At 38.8% G+C, this 27,659-nt stretch overlaps 3 protein-coding genes across 7 annotated transcripts in view; 2 read left to right on the top strand and 1 right to left on the bottom strand.

The window, feature by feature from the left end:
- Positions 1-1,502, top strand: part of LOC122867203 (dynamin binding protein) — a 50,704-nt gene extending 49,202 nt beyond the window's left edge. For all 3 annotated transcript variants that reach the window (XM_044177672.1, XM_044177673.1, XM_044177674.1), the window contains one exon: positions 350-1,502. In XM_044177672.1, coding sequence (XP_044033607.1) covers positions 350-535 — 186 coding nt within the window. In that variant the 3' untranslated portion in view covers positions 536-1,502. The remainder of the gene's footprint in view (positions 1-349) is intronic.
- Positions 1,288-6,783, top strand: habp2 (hyaluronan binding protein 2). Its single transcript, XM_044179479.1, has 7 exons — positions 1,288-1,368; positions 2,503-2,737; positions 2,948-3,058; positions 3,521-3,556; positions 3,759-3,869; positions 4,027-4,376; positions 6,595-6,783. Exons 1-6 carry the CDS (start codon positions 1,288-1,290, stop codon positions 4,215-4,217), a joined length of 765 nt encoding a protein of 254 aa, XP_044035414.1. The 3' UTR covers positions 4,218-4,376; positions 6,595-6,783.
- Positions 5,707-27,584, bottom strand: LOC122867204 (nebulin-related anchoring protein). Of its 3 annotated transcripts, XM_044177675.1 has the most exons (43): positions 27,020-27,584; positions 26,199-26,293; positions 25,924-26,011; positions 24,589-24,693; positions 23,937-24,044; positions 23,637-23,744; positions 23,389-23,493; positions 23,110-23,217; positions 22,909-23,016; positions 22,374-22,481; positions 21,783-21,899; positions 20,881-20,985; positions 20,547-20,654; positions 20,137-20,241; positions 19,833-19,931; positions 19,607-19,711; positions 19,342-19,449; positions 19,125-19,232; positions 18,754-18,951; positions 18,538-18,642; positions 18,342-18,440; positions 18,150-18,254; positions 16,014-16,121; positions 15,654-15,811; positions 14,867-15,020; positions 14,644-14,748; positions 13,015-13,113; positions 12,613-12,717; positions 12,365-12,472; positions 11,910-12,023; positions 11,621-11,818; positions 11,378-11,482; positions 11,005-11,103; positions 10,721-10,825; positions 10,504-10,611; positions 10,074-10,385; positions 9,876-9,980; positions 9,066-9,164; positions 8,800-8,904; positions 8,570-8,677; positions 8,049-8,360; positions 6,995-7,150; positions 5,707-6,856 (listed from the first exon to the last, which is right to left on the bottom strand). In XM_044177675.1, exons 1-43 carry the CDS (start codon positions 27,083-27,085, stop codon positions 6,575-6,577), a joined length of 5,406 nt encoding a protein of 1,801 aa, XP_044033610.1. In that variant the 5' UTR covers positions 27,086-27,584; the 3' UTR covers positions 5,707-6,574. The 3 variants fall into 3 exon arrangements, with proteins under 3 accessions (XP_044033610.1, XP_044033612.1, XP_044033613.1); XM_044177677.1 differs by lacking the exon at positions 24,589-24,693; XM_044177678.1 differs by lacking the exon at positions 18,150-18,254.
- Positions 27,585-27,659: the final 75 nt, after the last annotated feature.

A 27,659-nucleotide genomic window follows, 5' to 3' on the forward strand; every position in this document is an offset into this window, starting at 1 on the left:
AGACAAAGTTAGCGACTAGCTGGTGAACATAGTGGAACATTTAGCAGTTAAAGAGCTAGATATTGCCCTCAGGAAGTTGGAGACCAAAAACAGAGCTAAAAGAGAGTGAATGTTGGACATAAATTCATTAGGTGGCCAGAATCAGGTTTCCAAATGAATGCTAATGTTTTTCTGTGTCTGTTGCATGCTAACATGTTAGCCATAACAACCTTATAAGGCAATTTTATGTCAGTGTTTTGTTTACAGCTTATTCCGCTGCCACCAAGGGGCCAAAAACATTAATTAATACTGCTTTCAAAACTGAAGAAACAATCTAACAATGACATTGTTTTTATTTATTTGTTTTTAGATTTACTACGCTCTCTACTCCTTTGATGCCCGTTGCTCCAATGAACTGAGCATCTCAGCCAATCAGCGGCTGCGGATACTGGAGTTCCAGGACATGAACGGCAACAGTGACTGGTGGCTGGGGGAGGCAGGAGGCCGGCGAGGATATGTGCCTTCCAACTACATCCGCAAATCAGAATATACATGAACAAGTTTTATCATATGGACGATAACTGAGACTGTACTTCGACCTTAAGAAGACTCACTCTGTGAGTAGACAGAACAAAAAGACAAGGCACCTGGACACGCTGTGACTTATTATTGATCTGTTGTCATGGAGTTTTATAGTGAGAAGGACTGACTATTGGTGCTGACTCTGCTGAAAGTTAGCATTATATGCCTATATTTATACATTTTTATATTATTTTTACTTACTGGAAATTGCACCCTACCCTCTCTTGTTTCAGTGAAAAACCTGTGAATTGCACCAGATTTTTGCCATAATCTGGAGCTGAAGACATTGAATTATATGTTTAAGAGAACAGTCTTAAAGGTTAGCACATTGGAGATTGCAATGGAAATGTGAATGTTTTGGGTTCAGACTGATTCTTCTAAAAAAAACATCAAGTGGTATTCAGACAGACTGACCTAAACAATGTGTTAATTGACTTTTTTCTGCATGTGGCTGATTATACTACTAGAATGATGCATGGATATTAGATGCATTTATACCATACCGTTCAACAATCAAGGTTTGAGGCACTTAGGATGATTATCCACTGGTTGCTAGTTTTGAAGTGTCTGTGGAGCCACCAACAAGAATTTGGAGTGTTGTATGAACTATATAAATTAAAATCAAGGACAAAATTGAATGGCATATGATATATGGTTTACAAGCACTCCCCTTGTCAGTAACCTGAATACATTTTTTTAACTGGGTTGACACTGTGCAAACAGGGGATGACAGGGGATGACCTGTTTGCACAGTGTCCTCCTCTTACCTGTAAGAGGAGTTTAATGAACAGGGAGAGAGAGACTGTGGTCTGATCTTAACTCTTATTTCTCTACATACTCCCCATGTACATTATATATAGTGCTGTATATTAAGAATATGCTATTGCTCCCACTGTAAAGTGATCACTGTTTGAATAAAAAACAGCTCAGCTGACAAATCACGACAGTGTCTGAAATCATTTTTTTGTTTGTTTTTCCTCTGCTGTGGAAGATAAGTTAGTACTGTGTCATGGTGTTCAATATTTTGGCATTTTTAGGCTTATTAATGACAGACCGCAAAATGATTTAATCTGTCGTCAGTATATGCCAGAGCTTCCCACCGGAGCATGAACACACCAGACAGACAGACTTTTCAAATCAATCTACACTTTCAACTGTTTTACCATACAATAGTGCAAATTTTTACAAAAAAACCCATACAGCTGTGATACATTGCATATCTGTGCAAGCTCATTTTTATGCATTGTTTTGTTAACATTAATAAATAAAAAGCAGCTGCCTGGACGAAAAAATGCATTCAAACAATTTAAAAACTAATGTAAACAAATGCGACTGTTATATACAAAAACACCAGTATTGTCCTTTAATTATAGTAGCAATTACTTTCACATTTCAGTGGTCATGCAGATGTATGATACAGTATAATAGGAAATTGCAAGAATATTATATACAGTGCTGTACTGAGTAATGGTATTTTGCATATTGCAAAACATTAAGAAATTGAAAAACATATTTTGTGATAAAATTTCAGCTGCTCTCTTTAGCAAAGCAAATCCTCTCTGTTGCATATTGAGAAACCTCAGGTCACTCATTAATGTTTACCAAAAAAGAAAAAACCCTGAGGACTACAAACAGATTTTAAAGATTTTAGGGAGAACTTTACACACTCCATTTTTAAAAACACACCAACTGTGACAAGAGTGTAGTCTAGCATCAGCCTCTCGGAATCTGTTTGTGTTCTTTGAATATGTTTTTATGGTTAGCAAGAGTTACTTGCTTCCTGCTTTTACGTTTGATGACCTCAACAGAAATAAAGGTCACAGGGCAAAAAAGACAAAGTATTGAATCACATGTAACTCCTGTAAAATCAATGCAGGGTCCTAATGATTAACAGCTGGGTGGAGTGTTTGGGGGTCTCCGTGTTTGAGTGGGGTTATTTAGGACTGTCTGAGCAAAAAGCAAACCATAGACTTACACTGGTCCCATCATGGCCAGGGTCTACATCAACATGGTCTGCTTCATAGCTTTACTCTTACAACTGTGTGCACTCACTGCATTTGGACAGGACTTTTCCTCACAGTTTATGAGTATTATTACAATTATCCCACTGAAAGCCCTGCAGAAGATTTGGATTTGACTCTAGATGACTGGTTGTACGAAATCCTGGATATCACAGGTAAATGACATCTGGCACCGTTTCCCTGTCAAATAGTAATGGTGAGGGTTTGATGCTGTATGTACATGCAGTAGTTAAACTTAGCATTGATGCATTGATCAAGACATCCATGCAATCAGTTGCACTCTGCTCCTGACTGATTTTTCCTTGTGGTAATTGGTGAGACTGCATGTAAGGTCTTTATATCGACGTGATTCTGTCTTCATTTAGATGAGTGTGATCCAAACCCATGTTTGAAAGGAGGTGTCTGTGACCACGCGACTGCTGGGGGCTTCAAATGTTCTTGCCCTGAGCCTTACTCAGGAAAGAAGTGTAAGACAGGTATGACTCCTGTGCTCATTTATCTACAGCAGGTGAAAAGAGAAATTCAGTTAAACAGTAAAGACAGTAGTGTAGGTGAATACCAGAAAATACGTATTTTGAACTCTTGTATGTCAGTGTTTTTCATTGAGATATATTTTAACTAAACTACCTGAATGAGGCATCAGCCATGGTTTCTACTACATTTTATAAGATCAGGTATATCAGAGCGTCAATTATAATATTCAGAGGTCAATGTTTCTTAATTTAAGGCTAACCTAATAAATTCTGAGTTTTTGTTAAAAGTAAAAGTTGAAAAACTTTTGAAAATTTGCCTTTTGGCTACCACTGGCAAGTTTACAGTGATGTCAATGTGCATTGTCCCTGTAAATAAAATCAATTTTACATTTTAAAAAAAAAAGCATTATGATGCCTGGAGCACAATAATATCACATACTTGAATTATTTTTCTTCTCCCTGCAGGTTTTTTTTTCAGCTTTCAATTTAAAGCTACTATGGGTAAGATTGGAAAGATTATGACTTTGGCGCCCCCCAGTGTTCGTGACAAAAAGACACAGTTAGAAATAAAAATTATACACGTAGTAGCTCTAATAAACAAAATTGGATTTGTATGTAGTTTTTGAATAAAGCTTGATATTGTATGTACTAAGTTAAAATTAAATCTAAACTAAATAAAAAAAATGTACCATGTGTTTCTCAGTGAAAGATGTTTGCAAGAGCGTGAAATGTGACCATGGAAGCTGTGTTGTCACCTCTACTGCTCCATTCTACGAGTGCAAGCCTCCGTACAAACCACCCAACTGCAAGAAAGGTCTGTTTTTATTGAATATATAGCATTTCATGTAATTGATTTTTTTTTTTTTGTCAGTCTTAATTTGTTTTCTCATTACATTCCACTTACAAAGTTCTATTGCACTGAGTCCTTTGCACTGGACATCAGACAGTGATCTTCCTGCCTGCGTTCACAGCTTCTTCTTGCAGACCCCAATCCCTGTCAGAATGGAGGCTCTTGCAGAAAGGATCCCAAATGCTTCTCCTTCCAGTGTTCTTCACTGTGCTGAATAGAAAAACACACTTTAAAATCAACGTTCATCCTCTAAGAAAGCCACATAATACCTGGCTAAAGGGAAAATGTTTTTTTTTTCCAGGACAAAATTAATGTTTTTGAGGATGGAGTGTTTTACTGCAGCATGGGGAGTGTAACAGTTGAAGGGGAAGAGTGTCTGGACTGGAATTCCTATTCCATCTAGCAGAAAGGGGAAGATCCCTTCAAAGAGTATGCAGGCTTCGATGGAATTGGACCACACAATTAGTGCAGGTGAGGAGTCATCTTGTGTAAATATTGCTTTGTTTACTGTTGACAAAACCATCTTTGCGTTCATATGTGGATACAGTAGATGTGAGGTACTCAAATGTTTTCAAACAATCATTCTGTTAATCCTAAACCCAATGAGTATTTCTTCTATAATAGATACTCCTGTGGATTTACAATGACGTTCAATTATTTGTCTTCTGCAAAGCACTTACCTAGTGGAAAGTGGAAAGATTAAAAGGCAAACATGCATGCCTGAAGTATTTGTCAACCTTGTTCATATGACAAAATTAACCACAAGTCAAAGTGTCACAAGAAAATACCACTTTATGTATATAAGCTGTTGCAAACAATAAGCAAAAATCACAGAGTTGCAATCACAATATTGACATAAAAGACAAGGGAAAAAAAGGTAGTTGTTTTCTTTATCTCGAACCACACACCTTAAGACTTGACTAAACGGGTCACTGAATGCATTTAAACATTACAGTTTAACTGACTGTCTGTCTGGTACCAACCAGCTGCCGGACGCTCGTATTCTCCTGATCTCCCAGGAGAAATGTAAAGCTCCCCACGTTTACGGAGACTCACTGGATGACAGCATGTTCAGTGCAGGCAACATTAAAGGAGGTGTTGACGCCAACATCGGCAGATTTGTGGACTGGATCGCTTATCATTTAATCTAATAAGGATGCATGCAGCCATGCACTGACTGTGTAATGTCCTGTTGTATCAATAACACACTTTCCTTTTGTAAAAATTAGTTTTGATCAGAAAAAGTTTGTCAAAGCTGAGTGTGAAACTTGTGACACATTACCTCATATGTATTAGTGTTTTAACTCGTGTATACCTGTTACAATGCTAAGGTTCGTCCTAGTTTTTGTAAGCATGCTTACAGCAACTGTTAAGATAACTAAAAATGTACATAAGGATTTCTGAGTGAGTCCTTTAAACCAACACATTTATCAATAATTTGTTAATATTTGTGAATCTTCATATTAAAAAGGATAGGTATATTCTATGATCATTATAATAAATGTTTTTATTGTAATGCAATGTGATGCATTGTAGGTCCTTATTAAACTGGTCCCACAGTCATTATTTGACTCAATCTAGTGATTGGCTGATCCTCAATGTCCCGCATGCAAACACTAAATTTGGGAAAACTGCTTTTAGTTTGTGAAGGACCTAAGTGGTCCTGGGACAGCTGTGGTCTGAAGAACAAGCCAGGTGTCTACGCCAACATCTACACATTCATCAGCTGGATCAAAAGCAAGATCAAAAATGGTGTTAAAAATATTTTTTATTTTGAGAAGAAAAACAGACATCATCTTAGTTTGCCTTGAAAAAAACCCAGTTTATTTAATCTGCGATAAAACCAAGCATTTACTCCCAGCCCAGCTTTGAGTTAAAAGGGGCACCGATACAAACTCACGAAGCTGAACCTGCCAGACAAAATGTAGATGATTTCAGTAGGCCTATACTTCTTTCTCACTGAGTCTAGCTCAAAGTGCACTAGATTAGCAGAACCCATAAGAAAACTGCATGTTTTGCATGCAACAAGGTTTTGTCTGCGCCTTGTTCATTTGAACTTGCAGCTGTGTTCTTTTCTAAACATAAAAAAACGTATGATGAAAAAAACCCTCTGCATTGCTGGCCATATAGCAATCTCTGGTCCAGCTTCATATTTTCTAAACACACTCAATATACAAAAGCAAAATGCAAACTTTCCATTTGATTTTTCATACAGTATCACTTTTGTCCTGAAACAACCTGAATTCAGTTTTGGTATTCTTGATGTTTTTGTTTGAACTAGTGTTGAACATGGTCCTTTAGATGCAGTTTAACCCATTCAGAAGTTTGGATGAAATGTCAAAAATACCTTGCATTCAATCTGAAAATAAAGCTTCTTTCTGAATTCCTTTTTGATCACCACATATGCTGACGATCCTTTTAACTAACTTGACAAAACCTGTCCTGATTCAACATGCTTAATCCCCTTTGTAAGCATTTCAATTACATTTTACAGTTCATTGTTGCACCTACAGTAGCTCTGTTTGACATTTGTGTGGCATCTTATGTAACTACAGAGATACCGCAAACACCACTGGTAAAGTAATCCACTCAGTAAAAGTTAACCACTCTTTCTGAAAGTGGCCATCTTTAACGTTCTCTAAACACTATCATCTATAAAACTCTATGATCTACGCGTCTTCTATCACAGCAGCTTTACTAGACATGGACGTCTTGACTGTGTTCTGGAGGGCAGCTGATGAGGAGGTCGTGCCGGATTTCTTCTCCATGGATTTGAACGAGGTTGTGGTGTTGATAGACTTTTTCTGGACCGTCTGGAAGGTCTTCTTCCTCTTGACGTGAAGGACCTCCATGGCGTCCATGTTGACGCCTTGTTGAATCTCCTCGCTGGTCTCCACCTGCTCTGAAGTCTGCTGTTGCTGTTGCTGCTCCATCTGCTGCTGGTGATGCAGCTGAAAGAAGATCGTGGAGAAGGAATTTCTTTTTTTTTTAAAGAATCTGCACACTATATTGTATATGAATTGTTTATCCCATATACCAAAAGTTTGCCTACAGTAAATTACTAAAACTTATCTTTCACGTTCCCTCACCATCATCATCTGCTGATACTTTGCAATAGCCTCATCAGTGCTGACTCCCTCAGCCAGCCCCAGCTCTGCAGCCCGGCGGGCGAGCTCAGCCTTGTGGGAGCCGGGAGGGGTCCAGCCTGCTCCTTTCATCCAGTTCAGGTCTGACTTGTAGTTCACCTACAACAAAAGGGAGCAAAAATTAAAGTGAAGTGGTACATGATATTGTAGGAATCAAATTGGTTGAAGTGGGCCTACAAGACAAATACTTGGATGTGGAGTCATCCTCTCATCATATTTTAAATTAAACTGATCTACCTTAAGGGCCATATTAACCTGCTAGGGAGCCCTGTTTTATTTCTATGTTGAAAATGTTAATAATATTGAAAATGAACGCTTTTCGTTTTGTTTTGTTTTTTACATTTGAAATGAATTGGGCATTATCCTGTACATTTCATGCAACTTTTGCAAATGTAAGTGCTTCCATTGTTTTTACATGTGGGGCGTCCACACACACGTTCCTCCAATGCGTTATGCCCTGAGTACCTAAAAACCAAACAATAATATAATATTTCTACACTTGAATACTACCCTGCCCCAGGTTTGACATACAGCAAACAAACAACTGCCTATTTACCCCTGAGGGAAATATCTGGCTCTTTAGCTGCTAAATGCTCCTCTATGTTCACCAGCTAGTCGCTAACTTTGTCTGTCCACCATTTGGTGCTGAGCAGGTAGCGTACAGACGGATTTTAGAGTTTTAGAGTTTTGACAGTGATGACAGTGGTTGTAGATGCCTCAAGGATATGCACCATGTAAGCATAATATCAATTGAAATATAAAAGGTATTAAAATATGCAATATGTTATGAATTGGTGCTATATAAATAAAATTGAATATAGATTTTGACACAGGACTCCTCTATAAGGGCATCAAGATTGGGTAAAAATGCAGGAGCAACCTTAGCACCCTTTCCATTTCAGTTTTAAAATTTTCTTTAGTGGAGCATATTACCAAATAAATGTGTAATTAATCAAATTACCATGAAGAAAGACCTTTTAACCAATATATGACTTACATCACTCTGCAGCTTGTAGGCCTGCTTGGCATGCTTGACATTGAGCTGCTCTGGGTCACAGGTGTAGTCGTGGAGCTTGTGGCGGTAGGTGAGGTCACTAGCCTGAGCCTGACTCTTTTTGGCCTGCAGGAACTCGGGCTGGTCGGCATGGATTTTGTAGTGGGCCCGCTCCTCCTTGGACTGGCGTTTATACTCCAGGTTGCTTTGCAGTTTGCTGGCTGCCAGAGAGTGCACCATCTTAGGGTCGTCCTCCACACAGCGCAGCCCCACCTGCTGGCCCTTCTCCTTCAGATGGGACTCCTTGTAGCGGAACTGTGGGAGGGAGAAAGACACAGTTTTCACTTTTCAGACAACGTTTACAGCTTAATTAAAGCTGTTAGTTTTAAACTAACCATGGATTAAAATTACATGCAGCTACTTCCAAATGCTCTGCCTTAAAATGAGTTAAATACTTTTATTATGCTAATTTGTGCTTCAAAAATGTTTCAAGAAAGACAAACTGAACCATCACATGAACTCACATCACTGGCAATTTCTCTGGAGGCCTTGGCAGTTTGGAAGGGAATAGCATCCAGCCTCAAGTCATAGCCCAGTGTCTTCACTTGCTCCCCAGACGCCTTGTAAACTTTCTTCATGGGAAAATAATTTTGAAGATAAAAATGTCACAAAGCGATATTGGCATCTTTCCCTGTGGATTTAAAATCATTTGCTTGTATTTCGGATTGTGAGACATATCTGAGGTGTGCCTTACATCGCTAATCTGCTGGGCGTTCATCCTGGCTCTGACAAAGTCTGGATCATCTGGGTGTAAAGTGTACTTATGCATGTCATCATTCTTTCCAGATTTGTACAGCCTCTGCAATGTAAAGATATAAACAGGATTTCAACATTGTCATTAACAGCCCACAACTTCCAAAATTTTCCTGTTTAGGATTTTACAGGTAGAACAAGAGAAGTTCCTTAAAGTAGAAGGGGACTTTGAATTATTTCTTGAGCATGTTTATTTTTTCACCCCACCTCACTGCACTGTTGATAGCTCGTCTTAGCGTGGACAATATCAGGAGAGTCAGCCACTGAGGTGAACCTTAGGCTGTCTGGCAGCTGACGATACTTCTTCTGCATGAAGGAAGACCAAACACACTTTAACAGTAGGAAATACACATAGCTGTGTATTAAAATAAGTCTTGTTTAAAGTCAAATGTACTATAAGCTAAATTCAGTGATAAAAATGTTAGAAATATTACACACTATTTTAGAGCAACACTAATGCTACATTTACTTTAAAGGCAAATACAGAGCAACAAAACACAAATATAGAATCTATCAGGACTAGATGATTTTTTTTGGAACACAAAACCTAAAACAATATTGTGTAAATGCAGAATGGGACTTCATATGCGATCAGGGCTGTAGCTATTTAGCAACCTGCATGGAGTTTATTTAAAAACTTACACATTACGGGTATTTTATGAGCTGATTCCAGTATTTACAGATGCAATATTTTTAAACTGGATAAGTTTTAGGCCAACAAAATAATAAATAGATAAAGGTTTCAGCAGTCTTCAGTTTTCCTGGCAGTCAAATGCTTTGAAACAGCACTTAGACCTTCAAGCAAGGAAATAAAATTTACCGAAAAGTATAATTGAACTGAAGTTAACTGAATAAATGAAATATCAAAAATCCAACAAATTTAAAACATTTGAGATGTATTTTTGTTTTCTGGTCATAATATCATGACCGTGGTAAGGCTTGGGGTGGGGAACTCATGACCTCAGTATTTTCAAAATCCTGGCTACGATATGTATGCGATATGCCACATGTACTCACATCACTTATAAGTTCTCCAGCCTTCTTAGCCGACTCCAGCTGAGGTGCACCCACACCGTCCCAGGCCACTCCTTTCATGAAATTGAGGTCTGACTTGTATAGTTTCTAGACAAAAGGCAATAAAATGTGTCAGCCAAGTTGAAACATATTAGTAACGTCCTTTTTTCCTTCCATCTCTTTCTCATCCACACCTCTCACCTCACTCTGCAGGTTGTAAGCTGTTTTGGCCCACTTGACCTTCATGTCATCAGGAAGCACGGTGTACTCATGCAGTCTCTTCCTGTAGTCCTGATCGCTGGCGAGGGCCTGGGCATTCTTGGCCGTCACCAAATGAATCATGTCTGGTGTGAGGTGGTACTGCCCACTGGTCGTCAGCGCGTCTTTGCGGTACTCCTGGTTGCTGGCCAGCCGGCCCGCCTGCAGGCAGTGCAGGAGACGCGGGTCGTCCAAGACGCTTTTGATCCCAATGTGCTTCCCTTTTTCCAGCAGGTGGTTGTGTTTGTAGTTGTACTGCAGAGACACAGAAATAGTAGCTGTAGTTTACTGTATTAAAGTGATATTTTTGATGAATATCAATCTATATTAGACTTTTGTGTTTTTTCACTTCAGCAATAATGAATGATCTTACATCACTGGCGATGCCTGTGGAGCTCTTGGCAGCCTGGAAGGGGATGTCCTGCATGGTGAGTTTGTAGCCCTGAGCCCTCAGAGTGTGCCAGGACTCTCTGTACTTGATCTGGAGCAGAGAGACAAACAACCAATGATTATTAACTTTAAAACAACACACACTTATGAAAAAAAGTCACAGATGTTTACAGTATGTTATATGGTGCACAGGTCATTACCTCACTGAAGTTGGCAGCATTAATCTTTGCTTGAGTAATCTCTGGCCTCTCAGTTGTTATAGTGTAGTTATGCTGGTCATTCACCCCTTTCTCTTTGTACAAACGCTGGGAGAGATATATAAAACAGCTGTGTAGTATTGAAACAACAGGATGTCTTTCGACTAAGTTACATGTGCAACTTAATTGAGTAAATAGAACAACCTGTCAAACAAATAAAAAACAACCAAATAGACAATCTGAGAGGTTACTAGAACAGAACTAAAACAATAAGCTCATTGTCTCACTTCATTTGTGATCTGTCCACTGAGTTTGGCATGGACGATATCTGGGGAGTCAGCGACAGATGTGTGTTTGAAGTTGTACGGGTGCTGACGGTACTTTTTCTGTTACAGAAGAAACAACAAAGTTGGTCTCAGTTAAGTTTTTTGTAGATTTCAAGGTAAATCAAGTAACAGTTCTTAACAAGGGAATCAACATTCAAAATCCAGAAAAATGGCAATGAACATCAACACACAAGATAAGTTCACGATCATATACTGTAGATTGGACTTTTTAAGATCTAGACCTACATGTTGGCTATAACAGCATTAAGTACTGTATGTATTCTAAACAAATTGAAAAAGGAATAAAAAAACAAAAGAAAAGAAGATGTCCTACATCACTGATGAGGTCTGTGGCCCTCTTGGAGCCTTCAATCTGCAGAGCCCCAGTGGCGATCCAGGCTGCACCACGCAGGTAGTTCAGGTCAGAGCGATACATGTTCTGTGACAAACACATGAAAATACATACTTTTAACACTGCAATTTTTTCAATTTTCAACTTTCAAACATCCAGTTGGAGTAAATGAATGCAGAGTAATAATAACAGAAGCTGTCTGCAGCGGTCTGCTGTCTATCTCACCTCGCTCTGCAGAGCGTATGCTCTCTTGGCCGCCTGCACCTTCATGTCATCAGGCAGTGAGGTGTACTGATGCAGGGTGAGCCTGTAGTCCTGATCACTGATTAGCGACTGGGCCTTTTTAGCGTGGGCGACCTCCAGCATGTCCATGGACAGGTGGAACTTTGAGCGCTCCTTTGCCGAGTCCTGCTTGTACTTAATCTGGAGAGGGACAAAGGGACAATGGAGAGAAAGTGTTATAATATAGTATTTGAATTTGTTTTGTTTTTTTTGTCTGCTGAGAAGCACTTACATCACTATGTAGCCTGCTGGCATGGACCGAGTGAGCGATGTTCATATCATCCTGCAGTCCCTTCAGTCCAATCATCTTCCCTTTGGTCTTCTCAAATTCTTTTTTGTACTTTTGCTGAAATGACAAAAAAAGATGTTGTAGTAAGATGAGCAAAGTGAGATGCTGTGTTAAATGTTTCAAGGCATCAGTGTGTTGAATAGTCAATTGAACAAAACTAAAATGTGTAACATAATGTACGTATAAGTGATCTGCTGTTAATACCATAATATAGACAGGATTTAACTGTTGTTTGAGGCTCTACTCTTGTTTGAGAGTGCCAGGTAAGTAATTTAAAAATGCTTCTTCCAGTGTTACAAAATAACAATCCGCAACTTCTGCAGACAAAAGTTTTTTAGGCCCACGGTGAAAATTACAGTATATGACATGATAACAAGAAGTGTAAGTTGCAAGCTCACATCGCTGAGGATCTCTGCAGATGCTTTGGCAGACTGGAAAGGAATGGCATCCAGACGCAGCTTGTAACCGCCATCACGTATCTTAGTCCAAGATTCCTTGTAACAGCTCTGAAAATGCACACGGCAGATGTACAAACTCAGTTCCATGTGGAAAACCTCACACACAAAGGCAGCTGACTGGATGGGTTGATTGGCAGTTTGATGGATTTCATGTGTCTCTGTTTGAGTTCCTGTAAGTGTGGTTTTACCTCACTGAGGTTCATGGCATTGAGCTTGGCCTGAACCATCTCCGGCAGCTCTCCACTGAGCGTGTAGTTGTGTTTCATATTTTCACCCTTCTCCTTGTACAACCTCTGTAAAGAAGAAAGCAGGCCATTACTGATGATCCAGTTTACAGTACCTCAAATACACCATATATTCCTCTGTCTATTTATATGCCTCATATGTACAGAGTCTATGAGAGGCTATCTGCGCAGTAGTTAGACATGCTAAGTTTGGCCAACATTTAAGCCAAAAAAGATCAGTTCAGATCAGTATACATTTTAGCAAGATGTGACAAATCGTAGTACCAGATTTACTGCATTTTAGATACATACTGTATCTTGTGCATTAAACAAATGATTGAGAGCACAAATGACAGCTGAACTCACGTCAGTGGCCAGTTTGTTGCTGAGTTTGGCCTGGACCATCTCCGGAGTGTTTTCAACACTGGTAAACTTCAGATCACTCACATGCTGACGATACTTTTTCTAGATTAAAAAAACATAAAAATGCCGGAGTGATGAATATCAAATGACTGTCATAGTGACATAAAGCCATAAAAAATAACAGGTGCAAATGCATTTGATGAACAATAGAGGGCACAATATTATCACAAACAATTGTACTAACAAATAAACTACCTGGCAAAATGAAACAGGTCATTTTTTTAAAGAATTTTTGTAAGATAGACATATACACAGTAGATATGTAGATACATAGATAGATCGAAGTCTGCTCAGGAGGAACTCAAGGCTCTGTTCTATTTAAGTGCAGTCTGTCATTTCATGGTCTAATGTTGGTAACCCTGACTGGAATGACCCTTAAAATAAGTGGCTGCTTATGAGGAGGTTATGAATAGAGCCTGGTGTGGTCAGTCTACACTAGATGTGTCACAGAAATATCTTTATGTATCGTTTGCATGGATTTACAAAAAAACGTTTATAAAAAGAGTCTGTAGATAAGAAGAGTGTTTCATTCTTTTTTAATTTTACAAAATTATGACAAAACAAAATGATATTGTGACAAAGAGGTTAAAGGTTTAGGAAGGCGTTGACAGGACAATAACTTTGCTAGATTAGAGGCTAGATGATTATAGCTACAGCAATTCAACAGACTCTTAAATCATTAGTTATCTGTGATGTCAAATATAAGATTTTTCAAAATGTCTGACTTCTTGAGTTTTTTCTCATAATTAAACTTATGAATTTAACTCAAAATTATCAAGCTTCATAAACAGCCTCTGGGCCCAAAAATTGGGTTTCCAATTTATGCACACACTGAACTAAGAAGATCTGGGCACCAATAAGCTTTTAGGAAACTGGACACTTGGTGTTAATGGGGGTTGCTTCACAGCTTTCCCTTAGAAGGTCTGGATGGCACAAATGAAATACGTCAAAGCATCCGGTGTTTCCTGTTCTACCTTTCCAAAAAAACTGTGATGTAATATTTCAATGTAAGCAATCTGGACCCACAAACCTAATTCATTTGGTAAAGAGAAAGAAACAAGGACAGAGGGAGCCCTAATTGGTGAAGCTGAGTGTTTTTTATATGAGACATCTTCAGTTACTATAATCAGCCGGGTTCTTGTTATAGCCGGGTGTAGTCCACATACTTAACCCAGTTTCTGGAGAACAGGAACGGTCTGCGGCTCTTTAAATAAATTCTGACCTAAGTTCCTGACCTAAACCTAGATATGTGCCTTCCAGTCACATGTTACACAATCACGCTTATCATTTTCTCATGCTCTCTGTGCTAATTTGTTGTTAATGGTTCTGTAGTTATTAATAGCACTTAAGTGTGGTTAATCAAACACTGCATGATAATTTGTTTAAATTACATCTGAGTTCCAATACAATCACCATAAATAAGGGTAATGTTAATGAAGGTCAAGGACGGAAACACACTGTTGCTGTAGGTTAGCATTTATAGATATTTCTCTTTTTTATTTAATATCATCAACTATTTCATCCCTTAACCCTGCAGCTGATTTCAGCAATGCAGTCTGGGTCATAGGTTACCTCGCTGACGAGCTCCCCGGCTTTCTTTGCCTGCTGGACATCCAGAGATTTTGAGGCCTCCCAGCCGACGCCCTTCATCCAGTTCAGATCTGACCTGTACTGTTTCTAAATACAGACACACACAGATTTCACATTCAAATTCTTGCATTTATAGTCCTGCAGTTAATGAATTACTTTTGCATTAAAACAAGTTGTTATTGGGGTGTGTAACAATGAGACTTACATCGCTCTGTAGTCCATAGGCCTTCTTAGCCCAGGCAACATTCATGTCAGTTGGCAGAGTAGTATACTCATGCAGGAAAGTCCTGTAATTGGTCTCAGTTGCAAGGTCTTGTGCCTTCTTGGCATGGCTGATGTTCAGCATATCCAGGTAAACACTGGGGACGAGATTCATTTCATACAGTAAATGAAGAGTAAATGACACAAGATTTAAGGCCAGTTCTTGTGGTATTATGTTGAAGCAGTGCTCTTTTGTTATTGGGGTCATTCCCACTTAAAAAGAAGGATACTAACGCACTTCATCTTGCTTTGGACTTAATCAAGGTGAAGGGCTGTGGGGTCTTTTGCCGTCAGCAAATGTTTATCTGTAAGTCAAAGTGTCTAAGTACTTGTAACCTTTTGAAATGAGTTAAAATGACTGCTGGCATGAAAGCAAAGCATGTTATTGGCCACAATGTCAGCATTTTTCAATGCTGCTGAATTTTGCGAATAATGCAGATATAACCTTTAGAATGTAACCATCTACGTTTAAGATATCTATGATTTTTAGTCAGTGTTTACCCCTAAAAATTACTTTGAATGTTGAATTAAAACCCTTTACCTCTTTTAGACAACATCCTTTAAGACTTAAAACTAGCTTTAAATAAGAGGTTCAGCAATTGAGCGTCCTGCTGTTTATCTTACCAGCTACATAACTATTGTTAACTGTATTCACCTGGTGTCTTGCTTGTGATATTATCTGGGTCTGAAGACAAGTGTTAAAAAGGCCCCATCAAGGTCAAGAGCCTCACCTGTATTTGTTCTTAGTGTCCTCATAGTCCTTCTTGTAGTGTCGGCTACTCTGTAGTTTGGTGGCCAGAGCAGAGTGGGCCATCTGAGAGTCATCACTGACTGACTTAATGCCAATCACCTTGCCTTTGTTTTTCTCATACTTCTCCTTGTACTTGATCTGCAAGGTGACAAGATATTAGTGGTTTTACGAAAATGCCAGTCTATGAATTTGCCTGAAATTATTACATAATAAAAACTTCAGGTATGTACTAATCTGCGAATATTCAAATTAAAATATATTATACATTATTGCCCTTGGGGAAAATATACTACTTTTCTCCTCAGGCCAACCTTAAAGATGCAGACTGTTTTGCACTCACATCACTGGCCAGGTCTCTTTTGGCTTTAGCAGTGAGTATAGAGAGAGAGTCCAAACGCAGCTCGAAGCCCTTTTCCCTTTGCTTCTCCCAGTTTCTCTTGTACACTTTCTAAAAAAAAAAGAAATCTGTATTAACTTGCATTCGTACAGAAAAAAAGGTCAGAACTAGTGAATCTTCCCCATTAAGAAATGTTTCAAAAATAGGTTTAATTTGGCTTTTCTGCTTTGATAGATTATAAAAAACAAGATGTAAGGATGACACAGTAAGAGAAATGGGGATATACATGACATAATGAAGGTTTTTCAATTTTCTTCAGCTTTTTAAGTTGCATGTAAGTTGGTTTTCAGACAGATTTATCAGAAAATCAAGGGATATCAATGAACGAACATGAGTATGTTTGGTTCCCAATAAAAAAGACACTTCTGGATGAGTCACCAAAGTTTCTTTGTGAGAAAATGTAGATTTGAGGTAAAACATTTTCTCAACTTGTAAAGATACATGGCAACATACACTTGTCTGCAAACAGAATGTAAAGTTGCACAGTACTTCTTTAGTACACCAGTATTTACACAGATAATTTCTGAAGGGATAGTAAGGATTTTACATTTTGGACACATGCAAGGCAAAATGGTCATGAATTACCTTTCTGTGTCAAACGTTGCATGGGTCTAATGCCAATTAAACTTCTAAACAGTGCATTATGTCAGTTAGGATTTGCTAGATTTTCAATTCTAATCTAATTTTCCTAATTTCTAATTAATGTACTAAGTCTTTGGTTAATCAACTTTATTTTGTGCCTTATGGGAACACTAAATAAGTTATAAGAATCATGAGCTGAAGATTTTAAGTTGGTTTCAAAAATCATTTAGACCAATTAATCTTTCTGAGAACAGACCATGTTGAACCAGTAGTAAAACTGATAATGTATGAGCATCACCATGGAAACATTTTCCGCAGCACTGAGCATTAAATGTTGACATTTAAAGTGAAGGGGCCTTACGCCAAGAAACAATGCTGCTACTGTATTGTATATTATGTATATAATAAACGTTGCATGTAAATGAAATGGAGCATCACGGTAGTTATATTGCACTGATAAATAATCCTTACTGTATTCTCTTAATAGTAAAACTACATTTTATAGTTGGACCGATTAGAACAACATAAGAAACAGTTAGACGGTGTAGTCCCTCATTCATCCAGGAGTATTCTATCGTAGAATTTCAATTCATCTGACACTGAGAATCAAGACGTTTCGGCTCCCATCCGGATCATTCTCAATTGATTCTCAATTGGACAGACTGGTGTGTGTGTGTGTGTGTGTGTGTGTGTGTGTGTGTGTGTGTGTGTGTGTGAGAGAGAATGAGAATCAATTGAGAATGACTTCCGGATGGGAGCTGGAACGTCTTGATTCTGAAAACAGTGTCCACATGACTACGACTGAAACCTTTTCTACGATATAAGAAACAGTTGTAACAGCTGTATTTACTCTGTATGAAGCAACACTTCAAAGGCTCTGCACACTCACAGAAGTGCTTCCAATCACTCTGGCTGGTTAGCCTCTAGTCAGGTGTAAGTTGGATGGAGCTATGCCAGGAATTACATGATATCACTAAACTTTATTGACTAGTAAAAATACCAGATAGGTTGTCTCGCCCTAATAGGTTCAACAAAATCAACAGGAGGATTAGGGACATGTCAGTGAAGTGCAGTTTGTACAAGCTTACACTCCTGCTTGCACATGACAAGAAAGTGCTGAAAAATGTGCAAATATAGACTCTTTTGTAATGAAAACGCTAGCAATTCAAACACCTCTGAAACTTTTACTATGTAACATCTGCCAGCAAATGGCATTGATGGAAACGTGAGTTTGTGTTAACTTATTGCTCTACAAAAGCTGATCTAAATTTATATTCGTGGATATTTGATGCTTTTGTTTCCAAGGATCCGCTTGAAATATTGCAGGTCTTCATTACAGGTCAAAAGAACAGCAAAGGTGGAGCAGAAGATACTCGCTTTAATATTCTTGAAAGTTCATATTGTTGTAACTATAAAAATATGATGAATTATGAAGCTCTTGTATACGCCAGCTTTATCATGTATAATGCTCATTGCGATGAAATTCACTGAACTTACCCCACTAAGAAGGTCAGCATTAGCCTTTGCTTGTCTGAAAAGGGGCTCATCTTTTGTCATGGTGTACTGGTGTATTATCTGCTCTGTGTCTGCTTTGTACGCCAGCTAAAAATCAGAATCAGATAGACATATGATGTGAGAGTGCACCGTAATTAAATGTTCATGATTACAGCTTTAAAGTGAAGACCTTACGTCGCTCTGCAGTTCCTGGCTCTTCTTGGCGTGTTTGATGGAGAGATCGTCCGCCACCTGGGTGAACCTGATGCTGTCTGCCTTCTGACGGTATTTAGTCTGTGAGGAAAGGGCAGTAGATAACAGTGCGCCTAATACAATGTATAGTTCATCAACAAACTAAAATATCCACACACAAACAAATAATTGTACTGACATCACTAAGCAGCTCTCCAGCTTTCTTGGCCTGGGCGATGTTCATACATCCTTCAGTCTCCCAGCCCACTCCTTTCATCCAGTTCAGGTCTGAACGATACTGGTTCTGTGGAGCAACAAAAAGTGTCATTAACCAGGGAAAATTTAAAACCAGATCATATTTTTGTATAGCATTTGACTAACAGACTAGGGCTCATTCCTTCCTCCCGTCTCTCACCTCGCTTTGCTGGGAATAAGCCTTTTTGGCCTGCTGCACCTTGATGTCGTCAGGCATGACGGTGTAGTCGTGCAGTTTTGTGCGATATTCCAGGTCACTGGCAAGGGCCTGAGCCTTTTTGGCATGGCTCAGGTTGATCATGTCCAGAGGAAGGCTGTACTGAGCCCGGCTCTCCTTGGAGCCCTTCTTGTACTCAATCTGAAGTGGTGACGATTTTTAAAAAAGGGTTCATTTTGAGTTTATGAGCGTGCACAAAGTATGTACGAGTGTGCTGTTTGACTCAGACACATGCTGTGGCTGCATTAAGTGTTATATGTGTGAAAAATGCATTTTACTGTCTGTAATTACTGATCAAAATGAATTCTGCTTACATCACTGCTCATCTTGGCCACTTGAAGAGAGTGCAGAGTCTTGGAGTCGCTCATGTTGACCCCCACTGCCTTTTCCTTGTCCTTCATGTAGGTCTCTTTGTATTTAATCTGAAACACATGCCCGTCTGACTTAATTATCATATTTGATTAAACCCACTTAGTTTGTTGCTCAGACATTAGCTCTTTTTGCAGTAGAGAAGAGTGTGCGTTTGCTTACATCACTGGCGAGGTCACGGGAAGCCTTAGCTGCTTTGACACTCAGGTCGTCCACGCCGATGTCGCACGCTTTAGACTTGGTTTTCTCCCACTCCTCCTTATATTTAATCTGGAGCGATGAATTCAAATGATCAATTTATCACTTAAAGAATGAGAAGTGATTTCCTGTGACCATGTGAATGAGCTTGGATGTGTACATGCATACTCAAAGAGCGAACGTGGGTGTGTTCATGCATATGAGGGAAAGTGTCTGTGCGTTAACTTACATCACTGCACAAGGCAGCATTGGCTTTGGCATTTTTTATTTGGGGCAGGTCCTGGGATAGAGTGTAGTGATGTTTGGTCTTTTCGTAGTCTGCTTTGTAATTTTGCTACAAGACACATGAATAACACATTCAAACACTACAGTCAGCTCAGTGCTCATAAGTACAGTGGACAGCTGAAAAGTGCTAATAAAGTTGGTGTTAATCATCATCAATCCAGTTTACTTACCTTGCTGACAAGCTGAGCGTTTTTCCTTGCTAAAACAATCTCAGGTGTATCTGTCACTGGACTGTACTTGACCTGGTCAATGTGTTGCCTGTAATTCTTCTGCATTCATATAGAAAACCACGTTTACAAATAATAAACGTATCACATAAGATGCTCAACCTACCTGAGAAAAACATTTTTACAATCATAATGTTTTTTGTTGTAATAATTAAATAATTTAATGTAATTTGCATATAGGCTACATATTGACTGTACCAAACAAAAAAATAAAATTAAGGCTTGGATTTGATTTGAGAGAACTCACATCTTTCAGTGGGTCCAGTTTCCTTTGGCTTTGGTATCCTGGTGTGAGGGTGGCTGGGTAGTTGTATTCACCCTGCTGCTGTTCACTGCCTTGTTTATAAGAAATCTGGAATTTACAAGAAGACTATGTCAGTGACAATACTGGCACAACAGTTAATAATTGAATCCTCAACAACCATAAGCTAAAGTAAACATTTGTAATAGATGATATAACCAGTATTATATTTAATACTGGTAATTTCTATGATTTTTTTGTCAGCAAGGAGAATAGCCATTTAAAATCCAAAATGTCAAGATAGCCCTGAATACTAAACTGGATCTAAGCTGAGCCAATTTTGGATGTTAATAATTTGCATAAATCTATAAATTGCATTTCTATATTATGGTAAGTCCATGAAAAACAAGGCTTACATCACTAGCCAGTTTCCTGGCTTTCATGGCATGCATGGTCTTCTTATCGATTCCTGAGTCTTCATAGTGGCCCTTCATGTCGCTGGTGTACTTCTCTTTGTACTTGTTCTTTTAAAAATATAGAAAGATGAAGAAAAATCAGAACGCAGGACTCTCTATATAACCATAATTTCCACACATTTGCCCCTATGATGTACAGCAAAATAAAATATATTTTTTTATAGGTTCTCTAGAATGTTTTAACAACTAGGGGTCACAGGTATTTGGAATTTGTAAACGTATACAAACAATAACGTGAAATAAATGATGTTGATTGAAAAAGTGTCATACTTACATCACTTGTGAACTTGGCAACTTTAGCAGCATTTTGAAACTGTGGTGTCTCACAGAAATTGATGCTGTGACCTTTGGTGTTTTCCAAGTCCTTCCTATACTCCACCTGTTAGAACATGTGAAAAATGAAAGCAGCTGCTTTGTAACATTTTTTGGTTGTTGAACAGTCAGAGCTGAACCTTTGTGACACCATGTTATGTGCTAATTATAAAGTGCTTGCCACTAATCAGTCACCATCACTGACACCCCATCATAACTCAAGAGGCACAGAGACAAACCTTTAATCCTAATTATGCTTTGCTGAGCTTAACAATGACAACATGGCATCATTTAAATTGTCAGTTCCTTTACCACTAAAGCACCACGAAGGGAGATTTTTGTCACCTTTAAACATCCAAGCTAAATCAGAACATTGTTCACAGACAAGCAAAAGCTTTTGTTGTTGAATAATGTCTCAGTATGGCTTTTAGTTGAAGACAACACTCAGAATAGATGCTAATAGCTAACATTTATATGTCATATTACTAAGGCTCAGAATAGTTGCTCAAGAGTGAAGCACTGTGTCCCTGTGTGAGGTAACATTAGTTTGATGGGATGTCCCATGGCCTTGGAGGTAAGCTGTAACCCCAGCAGAGAGACATGTCAGAGATGCCGAAAATTTAAGTTGTGTGGCTTCATGTCTGCTGGAAACTGACACAGTATACCCGATATTTCTAGCTATAAACACACACTGAGCAGCAACATTTTTATCAGGAAAAGCTTTGTCATAGACTTCAGGGTTGATTTAACGATATTTACAAAAAACAACTTCTTGGATAAAGCTAGAAATAAGATAAAAGGCAAATGTACTGAATGAAGGCCTGGTCTTGGCCTTGAGAGCCTGACAGTCACTGACAAGCTCACCTCACTGACAATCTTGTTGATCTTTCGGGCGTTCATTAGAGCCAGATTGTCCTCGGATGTCAGACTCTGGAAGTGCGAGGTGCCCTTCATCTTGTTTAAGTCCTTCCTGTATTTTAGCTGCAAAGGGATGAAAGATGATTTAGTGTATATACGAGGACAACATATTTCTCTAGGAACAGGAGATGAGTGGCGCACACACACATGCACACACACAGAGTCTAATTTAGTCAGGGTGGAGAGTTTAAAGAATGACAACATGAGGAGACTCTCTCATTGTATTCCCTCATCTATTCTGCCCAGTGATGACAAGGCCAGGTGATGGACGAAGCTGAAGCTCTTACACTCTACACTCTGCAATGTTTTGACAGCATTTACAACCAGTCCACATGGTTACACAAGTGATATAGGCTCCCCTTTTAACTACACAACAGACAGACCAACCTTCCAACACCTTTAATGTAAGACTCAAGATGTAGTGAAGTCTCATGAAGGGCTTAAACCATATGTTTATCAAAAATATGGTATTTACAGTGTTTATCTGCACTAGGGGTTTGTTTTGGAAATTAATGTTGCTGTCAGGTTGATACTCACATTACTAGCATTTTCCTGAGCCTTCTTCGCAAGATGATAACCAGGAGTGATCATGGCAGGGAAACTTCCTTTGCCTCGCTGCTGCTCATACTCCTCAGTATAGGCAATCTGCAAACAGAGGATAACTTATTTAATTCAATTCACTTGTAATACCAAACATAGGAAGGAATAGGAAGTAATATGAATAATTCAAGCTTTAGTGGGTTGAAATTAAATCATACGGGCTAAGGTGTCAACCATGTTAACACAACATCCTGGGTCTGAATCACAAACTATGAAAATCTTCAAAATAAAAAGATGTGTCCAGGTGACGTAAAGCTCTAAAATACACACCATGTATCCTCTAAATTATGCATTTGGATCTGACAAGGAGCCTCTACCTTTGTTGCATCCCCTTGTCTCTCCCTACAGTATATTTTCTGTAACGCACTGTTCACTATTGATTAAAGATAAATAAAGCATTTTAACAGCATATATGTGGTTTGAGGCTTTTCCATTAAATTCATTAATAAAACAGTAAGAGTAAACTCCTTACCTGGCTGAAGTTCTCCGCATTTTCTCTGGCGTGAACTGCTTCAGCTACTGCTGCCTCAGTGCTGGCTTTACCCTTCATCTCCTGTTCGTACATCTGACGATACTTTATCTGGTAGGACATGAAAACCATTACCAACTGATGATCAGGGGTCTGCAATAGTGTCTGTATGCATATGCGTATATTTTTATATTGTCTACTTACATCACTGGCCTGCTCACTGGCCTTCTTTGACATCTTGTATCCAGGTGTTAGATGTGCAGGAAAACTACCTTTACCTTTCTGCTGCTCATACTCTTCTGTATAAGCATACTGGAGGAAGAAAGACACTGATTCAGGCACACGGTAATGTCTGCTTTTGAAGTTAATAGAGTTAACTGAAAAAGACTTCTTGGTCTTGTCAGTGACATCTAGTGATATAAATGAAATAAATCATACTCAGACATTATTAAGTCATCATGAAAGGCTTAATGAAAAGCTTACATCGCTGACAATTTGTCCTTGCTTCTTGGCCAGAAGCACCTCTGGGGGGTCAACGAACGTGGTGTATTTTGAAACTCTTTCTTCGTGTCCTTTTTTATATTCCAGCTGAAGAGAAAGAAAACAATTAGCTTACTATGGCTCCTTGGATTTGTGATAAAGTCACATCAATCACTAGCAGAGACATATATTCACCGAAAGGTATTGGCTGATGTGAATTATGAGAGTAAGTTTGGCTTATAACCACTTACATTACTGGCCAAAGTACTGGCTTGTTTAGCAGCCTGGTAACCTGGTGTGATCATGGCAGGGAAGCTGCCTTTTCCTTTTGATTGCTCATACTCCTCCGTGTACTTCACCTGCCAAAGATTCACAAAATCAATCAGCATTTGACCAATACCGATGCAAAATAGAAGATTCATTTTATTTTTTATATAAGCTATTTACACAATCCACACTAGCAACAGCACCACTTTATTTATCTAAAGACACAATATTTAGGTTTTATAAAATAACAGAAGCCTCTTTGAGAAAAAGAAATGTGTACTCACATCACTGATGGTGTTCTGGGCCTGTGACATCGTTACTATCTTCTGGTTGGTCACCATGCCTGAGTACCATGTCTGCTGCTGTGAGAACTCAGATTGAGACTGAAAGGCCTGTTTGGATATGGAAGACAAACCTGATTATTTCCTGCCATTCACAGGTAATACTTTACCTTTCATGCCTGTTGGACTTTGTTAAATACTTCTTCTCTGTTTTACTTAGCCTCTATGAAGTGATGGGAACAAGTGGCAGTTGAATACAGTGCAAATAAATATATGTCTACACAGCAGAGATGCCAGCACAAACAAAACAGTTCACCAACTTCAAATCCTATACCAAACAGAACAGACAGAAGATGAGGTTTAATGCATTAACAGTGACAGTTACTTGCCTACTCTCCTCCTGTTTCCAACATTTCCACATCCAATATAATTAAATCTTAATATAGATTTTTTTGGAGAAAGACTTGGAATCATTGCACAAAAATAATTTTGCTGTTTGCAAAGAATTTCAAAAGGAACAAAAAGTTAGAGAAGTAGGATTGTTTGCTTTATATATTAAAGATATGTAAAACAGCTTATTTTGGGAAACATCAGAATTTGGGCTGGAACTCCCTTTAAATGGGTGTAATGGCCAGTTGCTCTACCAGGAGCTCACCTGGCTGGCCATCTGATTGGCTAGGCGAGCCTTCTCCAGCTCCATGGACCTCATGTCATGGTGGAAGGTGGACATAAAGCGCTCGCCATCTTCGCGATATTTCAGCTACAGGTGCACATAGACGACAAGCATTAAGCCAAGGCCAGCACACATTTGCACATGCATCCACAGCTCTGACTTATATTACCCTGACTTCAGATCCACAGAGCCAATCATCACTCTATTATTATGTTGTCAAACCAGACAACCTGAGCTCACATGCTCAATGATGAAGGGATAATATTAGTGTGCTGTTATTAATAACTGAGCCGTTCCAATCAAGATGAAGCTGGACCTGCCAAGAAATATCCAGAATAGAGCACTGAGTGATGAAACTCTGAGCAGTTTGGTAATGATCCTTAGGCTGTAAAAATGTTCAAAACTAATATTAGAATAGCTGTGTTGCAGGGGATAAGAGACAGCACTGATGAGTGACTTCTCTGGAGCATCATCGCTAAAGGGCAAACAATAAACATCAAAGACAACTTTCTATCAAAACTCAAGGTAAACTTTTACCAGATTTTAAAAACTCACAATCAAATAAGGCTCTCTAGTGGAATATAGCAGTAGCTGATGAGCTTGCTAGCCTATTGCTAATATAAGCATACAAGCATTGCATGAACTCGTAGAGACACAAACAGGCAGGAACAGGTGGCAGGGCAGAGGAGAGGAAGGGATGTAAAGCTGTTTTTCTTGACGTATAATTTTAGCCCCCTGAAGCATAACGTGGGCTAAGCAGAGGGGGTGTCTCGCCTCTGTCACAGGAACAGAAATAACCTGAGCCGCACTCTCCATTCCTCACCGCTGCCGTCACCGTGGACTCTGACAGTAATGGATACATCTGCTTAGGGTCAGATCTTGAGCTTTCTGACTGTATGTGTGTTTGTGGGTTATTAATAGATCTGAGTTACCTGTGAGGTTACCAGTGGTTTGTGGGATTTTGAGTGATACATTGAAAAGCATAATTGTCCATTTCCAAGCAAAAATATTGTTGTACTAAATGAGATATATCGGTATACTATTAACGAATTTAGGTCTGTTTAAATTCAATTGTAATGCATGCATCAATCCCTTTAAAAAAAAAAACAGTGATCTAAACTAACACAATGACCACTATGAAGAGCAATCTCCACAGAAAACCCAGTCATGACAAACAAATGATATATGGCCATTTCACTCATGGCATAGACAGTGACTTATGTCAGCCTGTCAACAATACACCTCGACTCAGATCAAAGCTGAAATATTTTGTCTCATGTTGCTGCTTGTGTGTTTTTGAATGTGACATCATCTTACCTCACTGCTCGCCTTGCTTTGCTTCTTTGCATTGATGTTGACGGGGGTGTCGTAGACACTTGTGAACGTGTTGTTCCTTGGATTGTGTCTGGAGGGATGGGATATAAAAATGGTCATCATTTTAATCACCAATTTTGAGTTCATGGAAGCAAATTGAAAAAAGGGATCTATTTTCACACCAAAATGGCCCCTAAAGATAGATTTTTGTTCAGTTTTTGAGATTACACTCAAATAATAAGTTACATCATCAGGTGTTTTTGGTGCCTAGTACTTACACAGAGCAGTATGGCCTCTTCTTGTGGCTGACAAAGTTATTGGCAGTGAGCACCATTTTACAGACGTCACAGTGAAAACATGCTTTGTGCCAGTTCTGAGTAAGAAAAAGACAAAGAAAAAGAAATCACATTATTTTACAGGGTCACACGAACACGACTTCAATCTAGTTTGAGACAGAAAAGGTTTCAAATTTGGACAGGTAATTTCTGATAGATAACACCAGATTAATAAGATAATGGCAGCAATCACAGCATGATCTTCCAACTAGACTTGCTGACTTGTTATTAAATATAGATTTTATGTGACTGTTAAACTGTATACCTCTTGTTTTCTGTCTCACAAGTTTTTTTTAAAAAGACATCTCATAACAGCAACCAGTCAAGAGCAACAAGGATGTTTTTCATGCTGCAGATGTTACAACGTAGCAATCGGTAAAACATATTACAACAGTTAATATTTCTGTGGGAATACGTTGTTACTAGTTTTATATAAAACATGTGCTCAGATCCATACCATATTAAAAACTTTATGTTAAGAAGGATGTCATGTTATACACACTTTTTGTATTTTTAAACTAAATTCACCTCTTTGCACAAGGAGCCGTATGTTTTATTTGATGCAGAGAAACACCTAGCTTAAATGTTGCCATATTTAGGCTGTTTGTGTTTTTCTATGGTAAATCTCATGTAATTGAGGTTGATCGTTATTATAAAACATCTACAAATGCCTCAAATGTCACCTACAATTTTACCCTTTGACAAATATGTTACATAAGAAGTTGATTCAAGAATAATAATAAATCACAATATTTCTGTGTTACCTGGTCAATGCAGTTGATTTTCTCCGCTGGGTAGACCACGAACCCACACCTGGCACAGGACTGCATGGTGAATATGTGTCCTTTTCCCAAAAAACCTTCAGGAAAATATCAGATGAGGTGAACAAGTGTTAAATGCCAAAAACAAGAGTCAGGTCAGTCAGGCAGTTTACAGTTTGGTGGAGGAACTGGCAGTGACTCCCAGACAGTCGTGATAGTGCGTCTCTGGTGGTGGTAAACTTAGCTCTGTGACTGTCAAACTCTGAAACTCTCTCTTACTTGACACCATGTCCCATGATGGACCAACCCCCTTCCATGTACCATGCTAGAGGACTGGCTGAGTCCAGCTGTCTGTCTGCACGAAGGGAGAGAGAGACAGAGAGTTCACATGTCACTGTATATGTGTAATGATTCTGAGTTGGACAGCAGGTTCAACTTTGGGCATCTCGCCATGACACTAAGAGATAAAAGAATAATACAGTGTGTAATAGTTTTACTTAGTCTTACTTAACTTCATCAGTTACAGTAAGTATGTTGACACCAGTGGTGGAAAGTAACTAAGTACTTTTACTCAACTACTGTACTTAAGTACAATTTTGAGGTACTTGTACTTTATTGAGTATTTCCACTTTATGCTACCTTC

The sequence above is a fragment of the Siniperca chuatsi genome, linkage group LG20 (genome assembly GCF_020085105.1).
Source record: "Siniperca chuatsi isolate FFG_IHB_CAS linkage group LG20, ASM2008510v1, whole genome shotgun sequence".
NCBI classification, from domain to species: domain Eukaryota; kingdom Metazoa; phylum Chordata; class Actinopteri; order Centrarchiformes; family Sinipercidae; genus Siniperca; species Siniperca chuatsi.